Source organism: Simochromis diagramma, unplaced genomic scaffold, assembly GCF_900408965.1.
Source record: "Simochromis diagramma unplaced genomic scaffold, fSimDia1.1 OVJJ01000304.1, whole genome shotgun sequence".
Taxonomy (NCBI): domain Eukaryota; kingdom Metazoa; phylum Chordata; class Actinopteri; order Cichliformes; family Cichlidae; genus Simochromis; species Simochromis diagramma.
In genome coordinates, this window is record NW_024387030.1 from 15922198 (window position 1) to 15941061 (window position 18864).

The 18864-nt window shown below is 42.6% G+C and overlaps 1 protein-coding gene across 3 annotated transcripts in view; it reads left to right on the forward strand.

The window, feature by feature from the left end:
• Positions 1-13754, forward strand: part of akt1 (v-akt murine thymoma viral oncogene homolog 1) — a 31960-nt gene extending 18206 nt beyond the window's left edge. For all 3 annotated transcript variants that reach the window (XM_040042004.1, XM_040042003.1, XM_040042005.1), the window contains exons 3-14: positions 806-934; positions 2528-2639; positions 2940-3066; positions 4558-4689; positions 4829-4894; positions 5324-5392; positions 5534-5659; positions 7049-7177; positions 10214-10428; positions 10556-10643; positions 10844-10946; positions 11873-13754. In XM_040042004.1, coding sequence (XP_039897938.1) covers positions 806-934; positions 2528-2639; positions 2940-3066; positions 4558-4689; positions 4829-4894; positions 5324-5392; positions 5534-5659; positions 7049-7177; positions 10214-10428; positions 10556-10643; positions 10844-10946; positions 11873-11952 — 1376 coding nt within the window. In that variant the 3' untranslated portion in view covers positions 11953-13754. The remainder of the gene's footprint in view (positions 1-805; positions 935-2527; positions 2640-2939; positions 3067-4557; positions 4690-4828; positions 4895-5323; positions 5393-5533; positions 5660-7048; positions 7178-10213; positions 10429-10555; positions 10644-10843; positions 10947-11872) is intronic.
• Positions 13755-18864: the final 5110 nt, after the last annotated feature.

The following is an 18864-nucleotide window of genomic DNA, read 5'->3' on the forward strand; positions in this document are numbered from 1 at the left end:
TTAAATGAAAGGCAGTTTTTGCTAAAAACGTGAAAGTGTAAGAAGCCTGAGGATATTTGCTTACGTGATTTACAGAATTTTAATTGTATGATTAAAATGATACTGGTGCTTTACCCGTACGTTAGATTTTTACCATGCCTGCTGTGCTGTTGGAAGAATGACAAGATCAACTGTCACAATTCAGAGAGGGCAAGTGAATCCTGCACACTCTCAAACAAGAATATTTCCAATGGGAAGAGTGTGTTTGAAGCTTACATTCCTCCATTGTGTGCTATAAGTGAGAAAAGGCCACTTGAAACAATGTCCCATTCCTCATTCTCCTGGTATTCGTTTGATTTCTTGTGTAAAAATGGCTACAGTGGAATTTGGGGGGGGAAATCTAGTCTCCTTCCTGGTGAAATTAGTCGACTTAGATCCTCAAACTCGGGACAAGTTGGGACAAGGTGGGTTTTTGTGTTTTGTTTTGTTTGAATATCCTGTGACTATCTACATTGGAAATGACTGTTGGAAAAGAGGACGTACCACGTGGAGGGAAGGAGTCCTGACTCCTGCTTTAAAAACAGCACTTTTGAGTCTCACTAAAAGAAGGCCCTAGTGCTTTCAGTGCTAATTTAATAATGCGTTATACCGCTGACGATTAACATGAAAAGAAATCTCTAAAATGTTATGAGGCATTATTCCTCAGCTTTCGAGGCTGTAAAAGCAAGTAAGGTTTGAACAGACAACACCGGAGGGGGGGAAAGAAAAAGGAGTTGGTCACATGCTGTTTAATTTTACCTCCTCTTCAATCTTTTTCTCTTATCAGGAGAATACATCAAGACCTGGAGGCCAAGGTATTTTCTCCTGAAGAGTGATGGTACATTCATTGGCTACAAAGAGCGACCGCAAGATGTTGACCAGCTGGAAACCCCCTTAAATAACTTCTCTGTAGCACGTGAGTATCTGCTTCAGAGAAACCACCACATTTTTTCCCTTGTTTCTTGGCAGCTTGTTTTCACCCCTATTTTGTTTGCTGCTCTTCTTAACTTGCATGCATGATTTTAAAAAAACAAAAAAACGTTTTTTTCTACGTCTTCACACTGAAAAGAAGTTAATAACAGTTTGACAGTGTATAAGGAAAAATGTGGAAGACCTTTTTGAACAAGTAACCCCTCCGTTTACTCATCTGGCAGCTTTCTAAATGACTTTGAATAGAAAGAGAAATTGCTGTGTTATCACCTTAATAGAACGGCGGCGCGGTTTTCAGTAGGAGGACCGCTCCGAGCAAAGAGAGCTCCGCCACTGAACGTGCACGCAAGATGTTTTGACTCCTTACATTAATGCATCAGATGGCAGCTCTCTTCTCTCTGTGCAGTGCCCAAAACTTTGTTTGCATTGTGACAGATAATAACAAAAACAAAAAAATGCCCAGAGCAGCTCGACTCACTCGATCTTCACATCAGAGAAAGTTGCTGCGATAAGCTGTGCAGATGACTGAACACAGCAATTAGACGGCATACTGTTTGTTTAACAAAATGTTTCCTCTCCGACACTCTTGAGTTATCGTGGCCATTAGCCGCCTGATTTCAAGTATTTATCTGGGCTCCTCTCGGAGGTTCTGTCTCCATCAGCGCTGGCTTTGCTTTTGTCACCACTGTGACCCCACCGCAGAGGACACATGGTGCGTCGTTGCTGACGGGGCCGCTGCAGCTGGATTACATATTCACCCTGATGGAGCCATGTTGGATCTCAGTGGTGGTCCACTCAGAGTCCTCCATCCATCAGACGCAGGCCATTTTGTGTCACGTTCTGACATATTTGCTGACATGTTTCATTTGGGAACAGATGTTACTGCGAAGGAGGTGCAGATGGAAATCTCTGCTTTGTAAATTCAGTTATTAGACTGTTGTGAGTAATTGTTTTTGCAAACTGCTTACAAGACAATTATTTGCTCCAAAAGTGGGAAAATTTCAGCAGAAGCAATAAAAGAAGGGTGTGATGATGTGCATGATATGAAATTCTTAAAGAACAAGACTGATTAAGCCGGGTGTGTGCCAACGTGGCAAGTTAAACATTTCCTGGTTTGAGTTTCTCAGACATGAAGTTCTGTTTCCTTTAGCTGATTCATTTTAGTGGAAATGTGATATCATCTCAGGTTCTGCTCTGAGAAAACAAGATGTGACCTTGGGTTTTGGGATTTCTCGATGATTCAGACCAATAATTTAACATGTGTTTTGTCAGATTCATCACAGTCTGAAAATGACTAGTAAAGAGTTGCTTTTTAAAACAACCGTTAGGGAATGAATTGGAATATGTGCTGGATTTAAAGCGCTACTAATACAGAGCATTTTTATTTTTAAAGGGACTGACGATTTAAGCATCAGTTGTTTTCTCCCACCAAAGTGCACCTGTTCTTTTCCAAATTGGCCGAGATTGTCTGTTAGGACGGCGATAAAGATAAATGGCTATAACTGCGGGTCTGTCTCTCCCCTCTGCTCTCCTACACACTGGCCCTTCTCTTCGTCTCCATCTCCCCGGCTGTGGTCAGAGTGCCAGCTGATGAAGACGGAACGGCCCAAGCCCAACACATTCATCATCCGCTGCCTGCAGTGGACCACTGTCATCGAGCGTACCTTCCACGTGGAGACCCCCGAGGAGAGGCAAGTGAGACGCAGACCCCTCACTGCTCACAGAGCACTTGAGCTCGTATCATCCGCATGCTAAGATTTGGCCCAGAATGCTACAAAGTAGTTTAAGAGCTTAGTTTTCTAACATGCAGAAGCGTACACCAACATACATATTTAATCATCATTATACACCTTCACCCTGTGCACTGGCTCTTGGCAGAAGTCACACTTGAAATTGCCTTCCTGTTGATAAGAAGATTACATGATTGGGCTGCTGGGGTTGCTTGGTGGTAAATGGACTGATGTAATCTCTGCTGCTTGTGTCTACCTCAGGGAAGAATGGACCAAAGCCATCCAGGCAGTGGCTGAAGGCCTACAGAAACAAGAGGAGGAGATGATGGACTCCTCCCCAGACCCCATGGACATGGAGGTCTACCTGACCAAACCCAGACTCAAAGTGGTACTAGCTCATTTACACTCATGTATCTTTGTTCGATTGTGTCCTCATAAATGTCTCTCTCACTCGTTCTTAACCCTTTAGAGCCGGTCGGAGCGGGCACGCTCCGTTTTGCGTAACTATTTTTAAATCCCGGTAGCTCTGCAACCACGTAAGCTAGCGCAATAATTTTTTTTGCATATGAAACCGGAGGAGTTGTACGTACTTCTTATGCCATCAGCTTGTCCTCGGTCACAGTTTCCTTCCACATAAAGCTTTGCAAAAACTGCATCAAAGCACTTGCAGCAACAAAAACATAATATTCCAGAAACACACACCGATCCGATCAGCTGTTCATAACACTTCCTACGTTGGAATAGACGTCAGCGCGAACTATCGCATGTCCGCCATGGCCTGCCCGAAATTGGAAGTGACATCATTTTCGCAGAAATGTAGTTTTTACCATCAGGGCCTCATGAGCCTATACTGGTGTTTTTAAAAGTTATCTTTGACTTTATGACTTTCTGTGTGGTTTCTGGGATGCTTAGGACTCATATTGCACTGCTGGAAATAGTTTATTTTGATGCATATGCTGCTTTTTTGCAAATTTGCACTATAATGTTTATTTACATTTTTCCTGCAGTGTATAAAAATTGGTGTATTTCAAAAATAAAACTATGAAGACACTCAAAATAAATTTCCTGTGGTGGGAAACTATTTTGTGCAACTTTTTTTTTGTATTTACAGTTTTGAGGGATAAGCCTCTTAAATTTCTCTAACTAGAAATATATGTTAAAAAAGCAAAAACGATTTTCAATTTTTTTGTAGTTTATTGCACTTTTTTGCAATTTATGTAATTACTATGCACTTAATGCAGACATATTATTAAAATTTGGGCTGTAATGGTTGTATTGAGGTATAGCAACTTGAAATGCTCCCAAAAATGGCTCCACAGCAGGTAAACATATAATATAAGCTCTGGCGGACTTGGTTCTATGGTAGGTCTTAAAGGGTTAACTAGTGAGATGGCTCCTGGCTGTTAGTACAGCCTTTTTTTTTTTTTTTTTTTTTTTTTGTGTGCCCCCCCCCTCATTTGACAGTTACTCCTCCTTCACCCTCCCCAGCTTATTTGTACTTGCACAGCTTCGGCCCACAGCTTCTTTCCCAACATCAGTTGTGGGTGGCTTGGCACCAGATAGCATGCCCACTAGGTTTCACACATGCCCCCCTCCCCCCACATGTGTCATGACTTAAAGTTCCAATGTCACTGGATTAGATGTCCCCCGCACAACCATTTTCAACATTCTCTTCAGAGCTGGGGGTCAAAGGTTAACTGAGACACAACCACATATATAGGTCAAACCATTAGAGGAGTGGAAATTGCTCTGTGGGTGAGATGGTGCCTTAAATGCTTCAGCGTTGTTGTCAGTGGGCTTGCGTGTCCTGTTTAGAGTCTGAGTTCATTAATGCTCCTGTTTGTAACCAGATGCTGTATTCTCCCCCATTGCCTTGCAGACTATGCATGACTTTGAATACCTCAAACTCCTGGGAAAAGGCACTTTTGGCAAAGTTATTCTGGTAAAGGAGAAGGCCACAGGACGCTACTATGCCATGAAGATCCTAAAGAAGGAGGTGATCGTAGCAAAAGTGAGTGGCTGCCAATGAGCAAGTGAAGGGGTGAAAATGCACTGGGAGTCTGGGGGAAACCAATGACTGATACCTAAATAGTGATTGAGAGAGTTGCACAAATGCTGTCCCTTTTTTTTTCCTCCTTTCTTGTCTCCAGGATGAAGTGGCGCACACACTCACAGAGAACAGAGTCCTCCAGAATTCAAAGCATCCGTTCTTGACAGTAAGGAGCTCCTCCATATACCCAAACCAAACCTTATTTTAACTCGCACAGATCCTCAGACCTCTTCAGTCTAACCCAGAAGCATCCATTCAGAAAAAAGAGGCAGTTTTTGTCAGGAATGTTTTGAAGTGCTGTGCTTACAAAGGCTACAGTTGAGTGGTTTTGTTTTTAATCAGTTAACCCTTGCTTTGAGGTGGGTTGTAATGATAAGCTCCTACCAAATTTTAGATCTAAGTGGTGGGTGAAGGCAACACATTGTCTGTGCTGTGGTTTTCCTCCTCTTCTTTCGAAATGTTCAAAAATGTAGCTAAAGCCGCAACATGTATTGTGATATTTCATGTTACCATTAGCTGTTTAAATGCCAGCTTCCGCTTGACTTGGTTTGAAACATGAAGTTCTGCTTTGAGGTTTTTGTTTTTTGATCTGCAGGGACTGAAATACTCCTTCCAAACACATGACCGCCTGTGCTTTGTCATGGAGTATGCAAACGGTGGTGAGGTAAACTAGTTTAATCATCGCTAAATGTGCATCTGTAAATACTTTGGCTGTTGAGTGTGTTCATTTCTCACTTCCTCCTTGACTGAAAAACACTCCTATTTGTCCTCTGCGTCCCTGTCAATCTCTCCCACATCCCCTCAGCTTTTCTTCCATCTTTCAAGAGACCGGGTGTTTTCAGAGGAGCGTGCGCGGTTCTACGGCGCAGAGATAGTGTCTGCTTTGGACTACCTGCATGCTGAAAGAAACGTGGTTTATCGGGATCTAAAGGTAGGCAGGGAAATGTGTCCTCACTTCCTATCATCCTAGTAGTCAGCCTCCCTTTCTCCACCCTCCTCCCCTTCACTTTCTTTCTCCCTCCCCGTGGCAGGATATAAATAGGATCTGTCTCCATCTAGAGCAGTGGCCAGGCCTTATTGATCTGCCTCCCCCAGATCAAACTCCAGACCTCACTGCAGCTGGATGGAAGTCCGGCCTGTACATTGCTGCAGCCAGACAGAAATAACTACCACCGCCCCTTTGAACAGATCACCACCAACCAGTCATTATAGTACACACAAAGTTCTCAGTGGGTGATATCACCGCTCTGTGTGTGAGATTGACGTCATTCTTTGTGTTAGCTGTTTTCTTTAATGGAGGGGAAAAGCCACACATCTTCTCAGAATGAAGAAGTTTGAGATTTCCAACTGCTTCTTGTTTTGCATTTGAGTTTAAAAGCTAAAGAGAAGTGTGCGAGGGAAGATGACATCGGAGATGGATGCTGCAAATTGATAAGGCATGTTTGAGTTTAAGAAGGCTTTGGGGAGGTTATCAGTTGCAGTGGGCTTCTGAAGCCCTAATACTTCCAGCTGATAAAACTATACCAGCCAGGTCAGCATAGCACTCCCTACCTCCCCCCCCTCCCTTTCCTCCCTCTCTCCCTTGGGTTTATGAGCCAGGCTCCCAGCCTGCTAGGGTTCTCCTGAAAATGCCAGGGTAGCAGGATTGGAGGATGTGCTGACTCTGGCCGGGCGCTGCTGGCCACGTGTGAGCTACAGCTGCCAGGTGACTTTAACTGAGGGAGAGAGACAGCGAGGGGAGGGTGAGGACATGCTGATATTAAAAGGCCATGTAACCTCAAGTCATGACGCTGCATAATGCATGTTTTTCAGTCAGGTTTACCTGTGTATGTGTATCACCAGGTACCTTTCCATATTCACGCTTTTTATGAGCATTTTCACAATATTTATGTATCGAACTGAGAAAAGAACATTTAAAGTGTAGAGATCAATTTTTATTTTTTTGCTTTCCCTCACACGTGGTTGACCTGGAAAAACTTTCTTGTAAGCCATCAGTTACCATCACATATCACCACAAAGCACAAATGACTAAGAAGTGGAGGGGAAGAAGGCCATGAATGTTGCAAGTGCCCTATTGGTAATTTACTTCCACATGAGATACCTTATTTGGAGGACATGCATAGTTACTTCCAACCTAAGGTGTTTAATGACTAAATAGTTTTCAGTTAATTAATTACAGACACCAGTTGATGTTTTATTTTTCCACAAATTCCTGTAAAAGACTTGTTTCTGATAGATGTTTGATCATTTAATAATTTATATCAACATCATGTTTTTGGGATGTTTAACCAAAGAAGTAATTTTTCTGTCTTCTCCTCAGCTGGAAAATCTTATGCTGGACAAAGACGGACACATAAAGATCACAGATTTCGGCCTGTGTAAGGAGGGGATCAAAGATGGCGCCACTATGAAAACCTTCTGTGGGACTCCAGAGTACCTTGCACCTGAGGTAAAAACACAACAGTGGCTCAGCCTGCAGGTGACTTTAGTGTGTGCAGAAAAGCCCACTTTCTGTAGTTCTCTATAGATCAGTGACAAATTAAAGGAAGCTGAAGCAGTAATTTGGTGTCAGGCCACTTTAGAGCTGCAAACAGCTTTGAAATCTGGTGTGTGTTGGATGGTGGTGAACACATTGTCTAATGGTGTTCACTTGGGTTGACATTTGGTGACTAATTTACTTGTCCAGCTGTTCTTTCACTAACTGTGAAAGAACAGGAATGAATCTGTATTTCTTGGTTTTCTTTGGTCTTTTTATTCAAGTTTCTGTTTTAATTTTAAATGTGTGTGTGTGTATATTGGTGATATTTTTCAGATGTGCTGAGCCAAGAGCTCGCTACCTTGCTTTAAAGTAAATAAAAACAAAATGATTGTATTTGATTGAACTGAATAAGATGAGCTGGAGCCCAGGATTGAATGCTAGTCGTGGTGCATGTGACATTTGTAGAGAAAGGAATGGTGTGTGGTGTTGAACATTAGTAGAAGAAAAGGGCTGTTATCCTGAAATGCCTTTCTAATCTCCAGTTAAGGTTGTGTTAATGAGTATGCCGTGTGCTCAGGGTAGGGCAGCCTGCTCTCATGTTATATGGCAAGGGGTGTGGCTACCCTTGTTGCGTGCAGGTATGACAAGTGTTGGAGTGGGTTGTGTAACACGAGAATTCATTGTGAATGTTTGTGGTGGTTGGGTGGGTTGGTGTCACTAAGAACATGTGTGTTTGCATGAGCCCCTTGCCTGCTGCCATTAAAGAGGGGGAAGGGTTTCCAGGAGAAGGCGTCCATGTTGACACAGTTGCTGTATCGTTGTTTTTAGTCTGCATTTGGAATTTTCTGGTTGGGGGAGGAGGAAGGGTAATTGGCTGGCAGCATTTCAGGAAACGTGAGCTTCCGCACTCTGAAAAGAGAAGAGACAGACACACACACACACACACACACACACACAGACCACATTGGCTACAGCTGTTGTGTGGCACTAAGGGAGCCACAGCCCCCGATGCTGCCTGGGGTGCCTCACCTGACCTGGGCTGACTCAGAGCTGGTGTGAGGACACTATTACAGAGTGCTTCAGGGCGCCTCTCGGGAACGCGTACCTGTGCTGCTTGTCGAATCAGATGGAGCTCCCATCTAATCATCAGCACCAGGTAAAAGTCTGAGCTTTAAGTGCGTTTTCCATACATTACTTCTGCCCATTCCAAGCTCAACCTAACCCACTTCGCTCCACCACAGAGTTGCATAGCCCATGACAGCTCCAACCTCGGCAACCAAGAGCAGAGAGACATCAGGGGGCGTTGCCATGGCAACGGGGTCGCTGGCAAGCGTCTCTGCGGAGCGCGGGCCAGGCAGTGTTACAGGTTGTTCTGCAGTAAACAATGACCTTGTTGTGTGTGCTGCACAGGAATGCTGTAACGTCTGGGAATATTCCACCCAGAGCAGGGGGTGGGGGTGGAGAGGTGGGGGCGAGAGGGAGGACAGACCCAATCTGCAAAAGCCTGATCGGTTTCTCTCTTCAGTGAGGAGTAGGAAAGTTTCATTCAGTCACTTCTTATTAAGTAATAGAAAACTATTATTGGCCAAGGGATTTGGCTTTTAGGAAACTTCTACAAAGAAAAATGTAAACAGATTTAATCTAGCCACCGACACCGATCTGGATTCACCACTTTAAAAAATTAATGGCTTTGAGCAGAAAAAGTGCCGTATACAGAGCAGAGCTCCAAAGCAGCAGCAGTGTGTGCGCTTTTTATCCTCTCTCTCCTCACTAGCTCTGCTCCTTTGGGGAAGTGTAACAGTATTAGTTTGGGGCTGGGTGCAGGCAGGCAGGCAAACAGTCCTGGTTACGTATATGAGGGATGAGCTTGGCTCCTGCGCTCCTGGCAGCTTCACAGCTGTGGTGCTCTTCTACATATATGGGGCAGCTGCAGGCCCAGCTGTCGCACGGTGTGAATCACACGACAGCAGCGCTGGAAATAGAGACGGCCCAGTAATCCTAGCCCCGCACCGGCTTCACGTTACTGCCCCTGTCCTCATAGCCGTCCTCTTCGATGATCGCCGCTCACCGCGGCACCCGGCTGTTTGCCCACAGACGCATGCACTCGGCTTGCGCATGCACATACAAAGTAGTTTTGTTCCTTTTACGGACACATGCGTCCATCTGTTTTCCAGGACCTTCTGTGTCCAACACGGTTGCGTCCGTATCCAATTCTATTAATCCACTCATCTTTTTACTTAAGATTCTATTCTTGGGTCGGCATTACCTAGCATCACACTGCTGAAGGTTTAAGAGAACAGACTGTTCTCCTTGTCTCGATTTCACCTTCAACATCCGCCTGGTGAGGTAGAATCCAGTACATGTCCCCGGAGACCTTGGAACAACTCCGCTCAGCAGCACATTAGTCATGCAACAGGTTTTGCTGTTCACTAAGCACAACACTGGAGGAGCTTGTCTCATTAAGGGCTGTCAAGAAAGTCACTTTATGGAAAGACTAATACTAAATATTTCTCTTTCTGAGACTCTGGCTGCGTTCATTGAAGTGGTTTGTTTGTAAGACCCTTGTCTGTTTGGTGCCACACATAAGCGACCCACACCTCTGCTGATCTGTATGTGTGGAAGGCCCTGTGGTGATTAAATATGCAGGGCTCTGGGGGAAACTCTATCCTTGCTCCTAATGTGAGATGTGAGTCAGTGTTGGCTGGGGCTGCCTCAGAAGCCCAGACCAGGGGGAAAGCAGGTGATTTTTTGTTGGGTGGGAGTGAGTTGGTGTACGGGGGCAGCCCAGTTACTTACAGTAATTGTATTTGGTTTACAAAGCTGCAGTTCTCACAGCCTTTGATGCCTAACCCAGTTATGGTTGATTAGTTGTCAACCATAAACTGTACCTGCAGAAGTGTAAGGACTACTTCTAAGATAATAGCACATCATAAATCTGCAACAGGAAGTTAAAATGACTCGAACATCCGAAAAATAAAATCTTGCTCACCTTTCTCCCCAACACAGGTGTTGGAAGACAATGACTATGGCCGTGCTGTGGACTGGTGGGGTCTGGGTGTGGTGATGTACGAGATGATGTGTGGCAGACTGCCTTTCTACAACCAAGACCACGAGAAGCTATTTGAGCAAATCCTCATGGAAGACATCCGCTTCCCCCGGACCCTCGGCCTCGAAGCACGCTCCCTGCTCTCTGGTCTTCTGAAGAAAGACCCAAAGCAAAGGTGACAACCTTTCTATTTAGAGTTTGTGCAAGGAAATATGCGTTCCTACTATGAGATTATGATATAATCTACATAATTAATGTTGTCATCACGCGTCTGGGTTTGATCTGTTTGTACTTGTTTCCAGGTTAGGTGGAGGACCTGATGACGCCAAGGAAATCATGCAGCACAAGTTCTTTGCCAGCATTGAATGGCAAGATGTTTATGAGAAGAAGGTGTGTTTCTGTAAAGCTTCCTCTGACTGTCGTCTCTGTAAGAACACCAAACTTGGTCAGCTATCGTTATCTTGGAGGTCAATAAAGTGACGCCACCCATTTAGGCATGACATGGATTGTCATCAGACTGGCAAATGGTACCAAACTGATTGAAGGCTCTAATGTACTGACACTTTTGTGTGTCTTCTCCTCCACAACAGCTGGTCCCACCATTTAAGCCCCAAGTTACATCAGAGACGGACACGAGATATTTCGATGAGGAGTTCACAGCACAAACCATCACGATTACGCCACCGGGACAAGGTAGCGTTAAACACGCACACTCTGGCACCCATAGAGTTTTCCCCCGTGAAATATGATTAAATCAAATCTGTTCATTTACTGTTCCAACTCTTCAAAAAAAAAAACAAGTCATTCACCCACAGAGGTTTTTCCCTCTGTACAGAGTCTTGTACTCTATCCATGTGCTAATGCTTCATTTAGTGGTGGAGGGCTCATAAATGTGAGTGCAGGAACCTTCCTGCAGGCATAACTAGCTCCCTTGAGAGCAGCCTGCCCTCTCCTGGAGAGTCGGGGCCATTAAAACGCAGCGTTGTGCCTCATGAAATTCTCAGATGCACTTCTGACAGCTAGTATATTAATGGCAATGGAGTGATTATGGGTTCCTAGCTATGATACTGGAAAAATGAAATGCATACATTTTATTTATTGAAACATAAACAAGAAATGAAGATGAGAAATGTGCATATACCATATAGTGCCATATAGGGCAAAAGGTGTGGTATACTCTGGATAGGTTGACTCGCTATCAGAGTTTTATTCATACCTATGGACCCTAGAATTATTCAACCCATGTGTGTTTTTGCACGAGATGGCCCATGCAAACTCCACACAGAGAGGGCCCAGCCTGTTGGTGGGTTTAAATCCAGGACCTTCTCGCTGTGAGACAACGGCTAACCACTGGTCCATTCTGCTGTCCTTACTAAAAAATGACATTTGAATATCTGTAGAAAATGTTTTTCAGAGCTGGTATAATTTACACGCCTCCATTACCCTGACATGGATAGGCAGTTATTTAAAAAATAAATAAATAAAAATGGATGTATTGTATTGTTAGAGATATTAAAAGTACTAGTTTGGTAAGCTTTCATATATCCATGACCTCTCCTGAAGAAAACTTTAAAGAGAGGAAAAAAAAAGTGACCATTTATTTCTCCCTTCATTCACAGATGACAGCATGGAGTCCTTTGACAGTGAACGGAGACCCCACTTTCCCCAATTCTCCTACTCTGCCAGTGGGACGGCCTAAACGACTTTCAACCATTCCTCCGGTCCGACCATCTCGCTTCTCCCCACCTGACTGCACTCTCAGAAGACCGGGGGCCCAAACCCTCGTCCTCCCAACAATCGTCTGCAGAAGCTGTCTTTGGATGCAACAGTCGCCATCTCCAAATTACTTTTTCCAGGAAGAAGGAAATCCGAGACGACATACCTGTGTGGCCTTTGAACTGACCACGGAGATAACACTACTGTTCATTTCCTGGTTGTTTATTACTATACTGAGCAGGCAACCATACACCGTAATGAATGGGGAGATGTAGCTATGCACAACTTACGCTACTGCTATAAATCAGATTTTTTTTTTTTTTTTTTTTTTTTTTTTTTTTTTTTTATAAACACAATTTGATGTCACCATAACCATGTCAGTTAGAAAATGGGCATACTGTGGACCAAATACATCACGTGGGAAGAGTATTGTTTGAGTGGGTGATCAATCCATGTTTTAGTCCATTCAGACTTTTTTTTTCTTTTTGTTTTTTTGCTTCATAAGTGAATGTACCATATTAAATAAAGTTAATATTCTTGCATACTTATGTGTTGTAACACATGGCTAATTCTCCTAAGACTGAAATGCCATCATGTGGAAAAGATCTTTAACACTTTCCTACTGCTGAAAAACCAACTCTTGTCAGTGTGTTGTACTGTCACGCCACATCATGGTAAGTCTGGTGAACGGATTGTGAAAAGCAGTCTGATGCGAGGAAAGGCAAATATGCAAAGAATGCAGTGCGATTAATCATTAAGGCACAAACTGGCCTGCAGTGAATCCTTTTTTCTTCTTATTTTGGTAGCTGTTTGCACACCAGAGTCATTGAGAAGACCCCCGGTTACCTGTTCAGGGTAATAAATAGCCTCTGCAGCCTCCTCCTGAAGTAAGTGCTTATAGTTCCTGATGCCTTTTTATCTCCACGCTCTGCCACAAACATCACCTGGTTTCCTCCTCAGAATCTCTGATCTCTCCTCTGGGTTTTTCCTTCATGTACAGTACACTACTGGGTGTTTTCCCCACCCAGTGCATTCGCTGCAGCCTCAGTGAGGTCACTTTAACATAATACACGTCTTTTAGGAATACTTTGCAAACAAACAGGGCTTCAGGGGATCCGTCATCTTTGATTCGCCCCTTTCGGGGTCTTATATCCCTTCACAAGCTTCTGAGTTATTTATGAGACCAGCATTGATTATAATAAGTTGTACTGTGCCAATGACATGCACTTTTTCTGCCCCCAAATGATTACATTTGGACTCTTACTTGTACTTTAAGGTCGGAAAAGAATAAATTTGCTTCTTTTATAATATGGATTCAGATGTTTGTGAATGCAAATAAAACCAGATTTGCTTGTCTGGTTTTTGTTTTTCTTCCTTTTTAAAGAAGGCTCAGGCTTCTTTTAAAAGCATGCTCGGTTTCCGAAAGCACTTCAGTATATTTAAGATGACAGATAATAATTTTTTTTTTCTCTCAAAAAGTGCATAATACATTATTGAATGTAATGGTTTTTATGTTTTCTCTTCAATCGTTTGCAGACCTTTTGTTCGGTTTTTGAATCTGTTACTTTTTCCTATGCACGCGCCCTTTGCTGTCACCTTCTGAAAATAGGGAAATTCATTTTGTACTTTTGTTTTTAATTTCAATTTCTTTTTTTTTTTTTTTTGTACCTGCCCTCCTGTATTCCTGAGACTGAGGACACCAGCTTTAGTAAACAATAATATAAACTTTGTACACTGTTTTTACTTGTCTCTTTCAAATTGATGAAATAAAAGGTCTTAACAATAGCTTTGTGAACTCTTATTTTGAAAGGGATTTCAGGCAAAGACTGTTAAAAAGCTCAGAACTCAGCGAGATGACTATACAGTATTATTAGACCAGATAAATAGTACTGTGTTGCGTTGGCAACATTTAATTTTGTTGCTTAGTGGAAAAAATAAAGTTAGACACCTTCCCACCCTCTAATACTTGTTTGGGGTTCAGATTTTTCTTATTTCAAGCAGATCTTGGTTGCAGTTACTGTGGGGTTTTGTTTTTTTGTTTTTTTTTTTTTTTTTTTTTTTTTTGTTTTTTTTTTTTTTTTTTTTTCTTCTTCTTCAAAAAATGAACTAGCAAATTCTGAAAGTCCATATAAATGATAACTTTCCTGTATCATTAACACGAAGTATCTCAAAAACCCATGTATAAAACATGATACGTTTGCATTATTTTTTTTTCTCTTGAAAAATCTGAATAAATCCCACAATATATTTTTAAAATGATAAATTGCACAAATACCAAATGTCGCAAAAATGGTAAAACGTATATCAAAATCAATTTCTCTTTTTTACGTGCTCAAACAGTTTTGAAAGATTTGAATTTTCTGGGATTATTATTTCATGGTTCAAACTATAGTTTGACTCTTTAAAGTCATAATCCTACTTATCTGCAAACGTCTTGAGCCACCCTTTGTTTACATTTCTCCTTTCAAAGAGCCACACTGTCTTAATTTTTAAAGCAGTCCTGAGCAATAATTCTCTGGACTTTCTGAAAGTCTTTCAAAGTTTTTCTGGCTGCCTTTTTGCTCATTTTCAATTCATTTTAGTTATTTAACACTCACCTATGAATCATTCAAGCTTAAAAAAAGCAAAAAATAAAAAGATGGACCAGTGTTCTGTTTAGACATAACAGGCAATTTATCAAAGACCCAAGATGGCACAGTTTGACAGGCATAAAATTGTATTTGTGTACCAAGAAGGTAATTTCCAAAGAGAACTTGGCATATTTGGGCATGGTGTGCAGTGTGTTCTTAAAATACAGTGGCTTGCAAAAGTGTTCGGCTCTCTTGAACTTTTCCACATTTGGTCACATTACAGCCACAAACATGAATCAATGTTATTGGACTTCCAGGTGAAAGACCAACACAAAGTGGTGCACACGTGAGAAGTGGAACGAAAATCATACATGATTCCAAACATGTTTTACAAATAAATAACTGCAGAGTGGGGTGTGCATAATTATTCAGCCCTGAGTCAATACTTTGTAGAACCAGCTTTTGCTGCAGTTCCAGCTGCCAGTCTTTTAGGGTCTGTCTCTACCAGCTTTGCACATCTAGAGACTGAAATCTTTGCCCATTCTTCTTTGCAAAGCAGCTCCAGCTCAGTCAGATTAGATGGACAGCGTTTGTGAACAGCAGTTTTCAGATCTTGCCACAGATTCTGGATTGGATTTAGATCTGGACTTTGACTGGGCCGTTCTAACACATGGATATGTTTGTTTTAAACCATCCCATCGTTGCCCTGGCTTTATGTTCAGGGTCGTTGTCCTGCTGGAAGGTGAACCTCCGCCCCAGTCTCAAGTCTTTTGCAGACTCCAAGAGGTTTTCTTCCAAGACTGCCCTGTATTTGGCTCCATCCATCTTCCCATCAACTCTGACCAGCTTCCCCGTCCCTGCTGAAGAGAAGCCCCCCCAGAGCATGATGCTGCCACCACCATATCTGACAGTGGGGATGGTTCAGAGTGATGTGCAGTGTTAGTTTTCCACACACAGCGTTTTGCATTTTGGTCTCATCTGACCAGAGCAGCTTCTTCCACATGTTTGCTGTGTCCCCCACATGTTTGCTGTGTCCCCACATGGCTTGTGGCAAACTGCAAACGGGACTTCTTATGGTTTTCTGTTAACAATGGCTTTCTTCTTGCCACTCTTCCATAAAGGCCAACTTTGTGCAGTGCACCACTAATAGTTGTCCTGTGGACAGATTCCCCCACCTGAGCTGTAGATCTCTGCAGCTCGTCCAGAGTCACCATGGGCCTCTTGGCTGCATTTCTGATCTCTCCTTGTTGGGCCTGTGAGTTTAGGTGGACGGCCTTGTCTTGGCAGGTTTACAGTTGTGCCATACTCCTTCCATTTCTGAATGATGGCTTGAACAGTGCTCCGTGGATGTTCAAGGCTTGGGAAATCTTTTTGTAGCCTAAGCCTGCTTTAAATTTCTCAGTAACTTTATCCCTGACCTGTCTGGTGTCTAAATCCAATCGAGTATCTGTGGCAAGATCTGAAAACTGCTGTTGACAAACGCTGTCCATCTAATCTGACTGAGCTGGAGCTGTTTTGCAAAGAAGAATGGGCAAAGATTTCAGTCTGTAGATGTGCAAAGCTGGTAGAGACAGACACTAAAAGACTGGCAGCTGGAACTGCAGCAAAAGCTGGTTCTACAAAGTATTGACTCAGGGCTGAATAATTATGCACACCCCACTTTGCAGTTATTGATTTGTAAAACATGTTTGGAATCATGTATGATTTTCATTCCACTTCTCACGTGTGCACCACTTTGTGTTGGTCTTTCACCTGGAAGTCCAATAAAACTGATTCATGTTTGTGGCTGTAATGTGACAAAATGTGGGGAAGTTCAAGGGGGCCGAATACTTTTGCAGGCCACTGTATTTTGAGGAAACTGGACAAGTAGAGAATAAAGGAAGAAGTGGCAAGGGTTGCTGACAAGAAGTCATTCTTAAGGAAGAGAAGCAGAGTGTAAAGGTTCAAGTATGCCGAATTGGACGAGAACTGAAATAAAAATCAGTGACATGAAGCCTTTTTGAATGATGAATCCAAATGTTACATTTGTGGTGCAAATCACAATTAATAAGGAGAATTTCAAGAAAAAGATATAACAGTGTGAGTGTCTGTAAAAACACACTGGAGAGAAAAAAACACAGTGAAACATTACCAGTCATGGATTGGCCTCCTCAGAGCACAGACCTCAACATTAATGGAGCAGTGTGGGAACAGAACAAAAGGCAGCCAACATCCAAAGAAGAGCTTTGAATGTCCTTCAAGAAGCCTGGAGAACTATTTCAGAAGACTACCTACAGAAACGATAAGAACGCTTATCTAAGAGAGTTCAGGCTGTGCTGAAGAATAAATGTGGTCGTAACAAATACTGACTTTCAAATCTCGTTAGAGTCATAAAACTCTGTTTTTGCCTCATACTTTATTTCAATGAGTTTGCACTTTTAAAGAAATTGCTGCATATATTTCCCATTTTCCAAAGAAAGAAAGATATGCGCGTCTGAAGACTTTTACACAGAGCTGTAAATACATTACGTTTTTGAAACAAAAATACTGATTCAGCTGGAGATGATCTGAATTCCTGACATACTGCTGTGTAGATTTAAAAATAAGAAGTAACAAAAGCTTTAAAATAAACTGGTATGTAGTGGTAATCTGCCACTACATAGTGAAAGAAAGAACTGATGCAGGAGTTTTGTTTATCTAAACCTCACTGTGATCACACCCCACAGATAAAACATGGCTAAGTGTGTGTGACAAATGTTCCAGCACTCAGCGCCTCTGACTGTGTCTTGGCCGTGTTCTCCGCCTCTGCAAGACTGCTCAGGTCCACGTCTGGAGCTCCACAGCTGGTCTGAGACGAGGAGAGATTCTCCCCCCGGGGCCTCGGGCAGATGGTACAGTCTCTGGAGCAGATGTTGACAGCCAGGGCTCACAGTCTGTCTTTTGGCCAGCTGCAATGCACAGCGCCACACACTGACTGCGAGGTCTGAACCGTTGTGGAGCTCACCTGATAAAAAAGTCCCTTACCTGATTCCAAGTGCATTTCCCCAACACACATGACAAAGTGTGGTGGTGATGAGGTAAATGTGGGTGAAATGCACATTCCCACATAGATTTGTCTGAAGTTCTCTAAGCTGTATAGACAGATAAACAATATTAAAGTGCTGACCTAACGTGAGATATGCAAAAGCAGAAAAGTGTAACACCAGCTGCACAGAAAGAGAACCACAGTTACTGTCTGGTTCATGGGAAATTCACACTTTTTACTCTATCCAGTTTCAGTTTCCATCCAGTGATGTCACCGTGAAAGTATATGCTTCTCAGAGATTTGTCTCAGTGCTGACTCATGGCGTCTGTGGAAGAAAGTGGTGAATTGGTGAAAGAGCAGGTTTTAATCGTAACAGAGCTGGGTGTTTTCTGTTTAGAGGGAAAGCCCTCGGAAACCGGTCGGACCTGCTGATTAAAACCTCTTTTAGGTGGAGGGCAAATTCAGCTAAACTCAACCACATTTGCCTCACAGTGAACTTAGTGTTTTGGAGCACATAATGCATGGCCAGTATATGAGAACATTGTTTTCATTGCACTCAAATGCACCATGATTCAGTAAAATATGAAAGTGTTAAAATAAACTGGATGGTTTATACACCCAGTATAAACACAGAAAGTCATTGTGACCTTGTGGCTTCTTTGAAATTTCCTAAATGAATCTCGTGATGAAATCTTTTTTTTTTTTTTAACCCGGAGCAGCTCTACTGTAAATTGAAACTAGAGCGCCATCTAATGGGTGCAAGGCTTCTGTCTTTGGATTAATATTTTTTATAGCCTGCCATCATCTCCAGAGTTCTGTTTCAGCGATTATCACCACCTGTTGCAAAGTTAAACGGTGGTATTTTGTGATATTTTTTTATTTTTAATTTAACATAGTTTATGAGTTAACATGCGCTTTGCACACTTTTAACTAATGAGCTGATTTTAACGACGAACTCCTATTGTTCGTGCTCTTAGAGGCTGTTTCTCCCAAACGCCTTCATTTCTTCTATTTAGACGGGAATGCGTCGCCAAAGCGAAACACAGGATAAACAAAGTCCGGTCGGGACATGAATAAAGCCGTAGATCGTCTATAAAAGCGGTTACTCACCAGATGGCGACTAGCGCTATGTTGTGCTGCACATGCGCGTCGAAGTTCTGAATTTATTTAGCCAATAGATAACCATTTACTTACGCTACAAACGTCAGATGTTAGAACTTTTCAACAGTATATAAAATAAATTAGGCCCATAAAAAGTCTTAGAAACCACGCAAATAAACATTACACATTTAACAAATTCAGGGCAGCCGACATTAAAGAG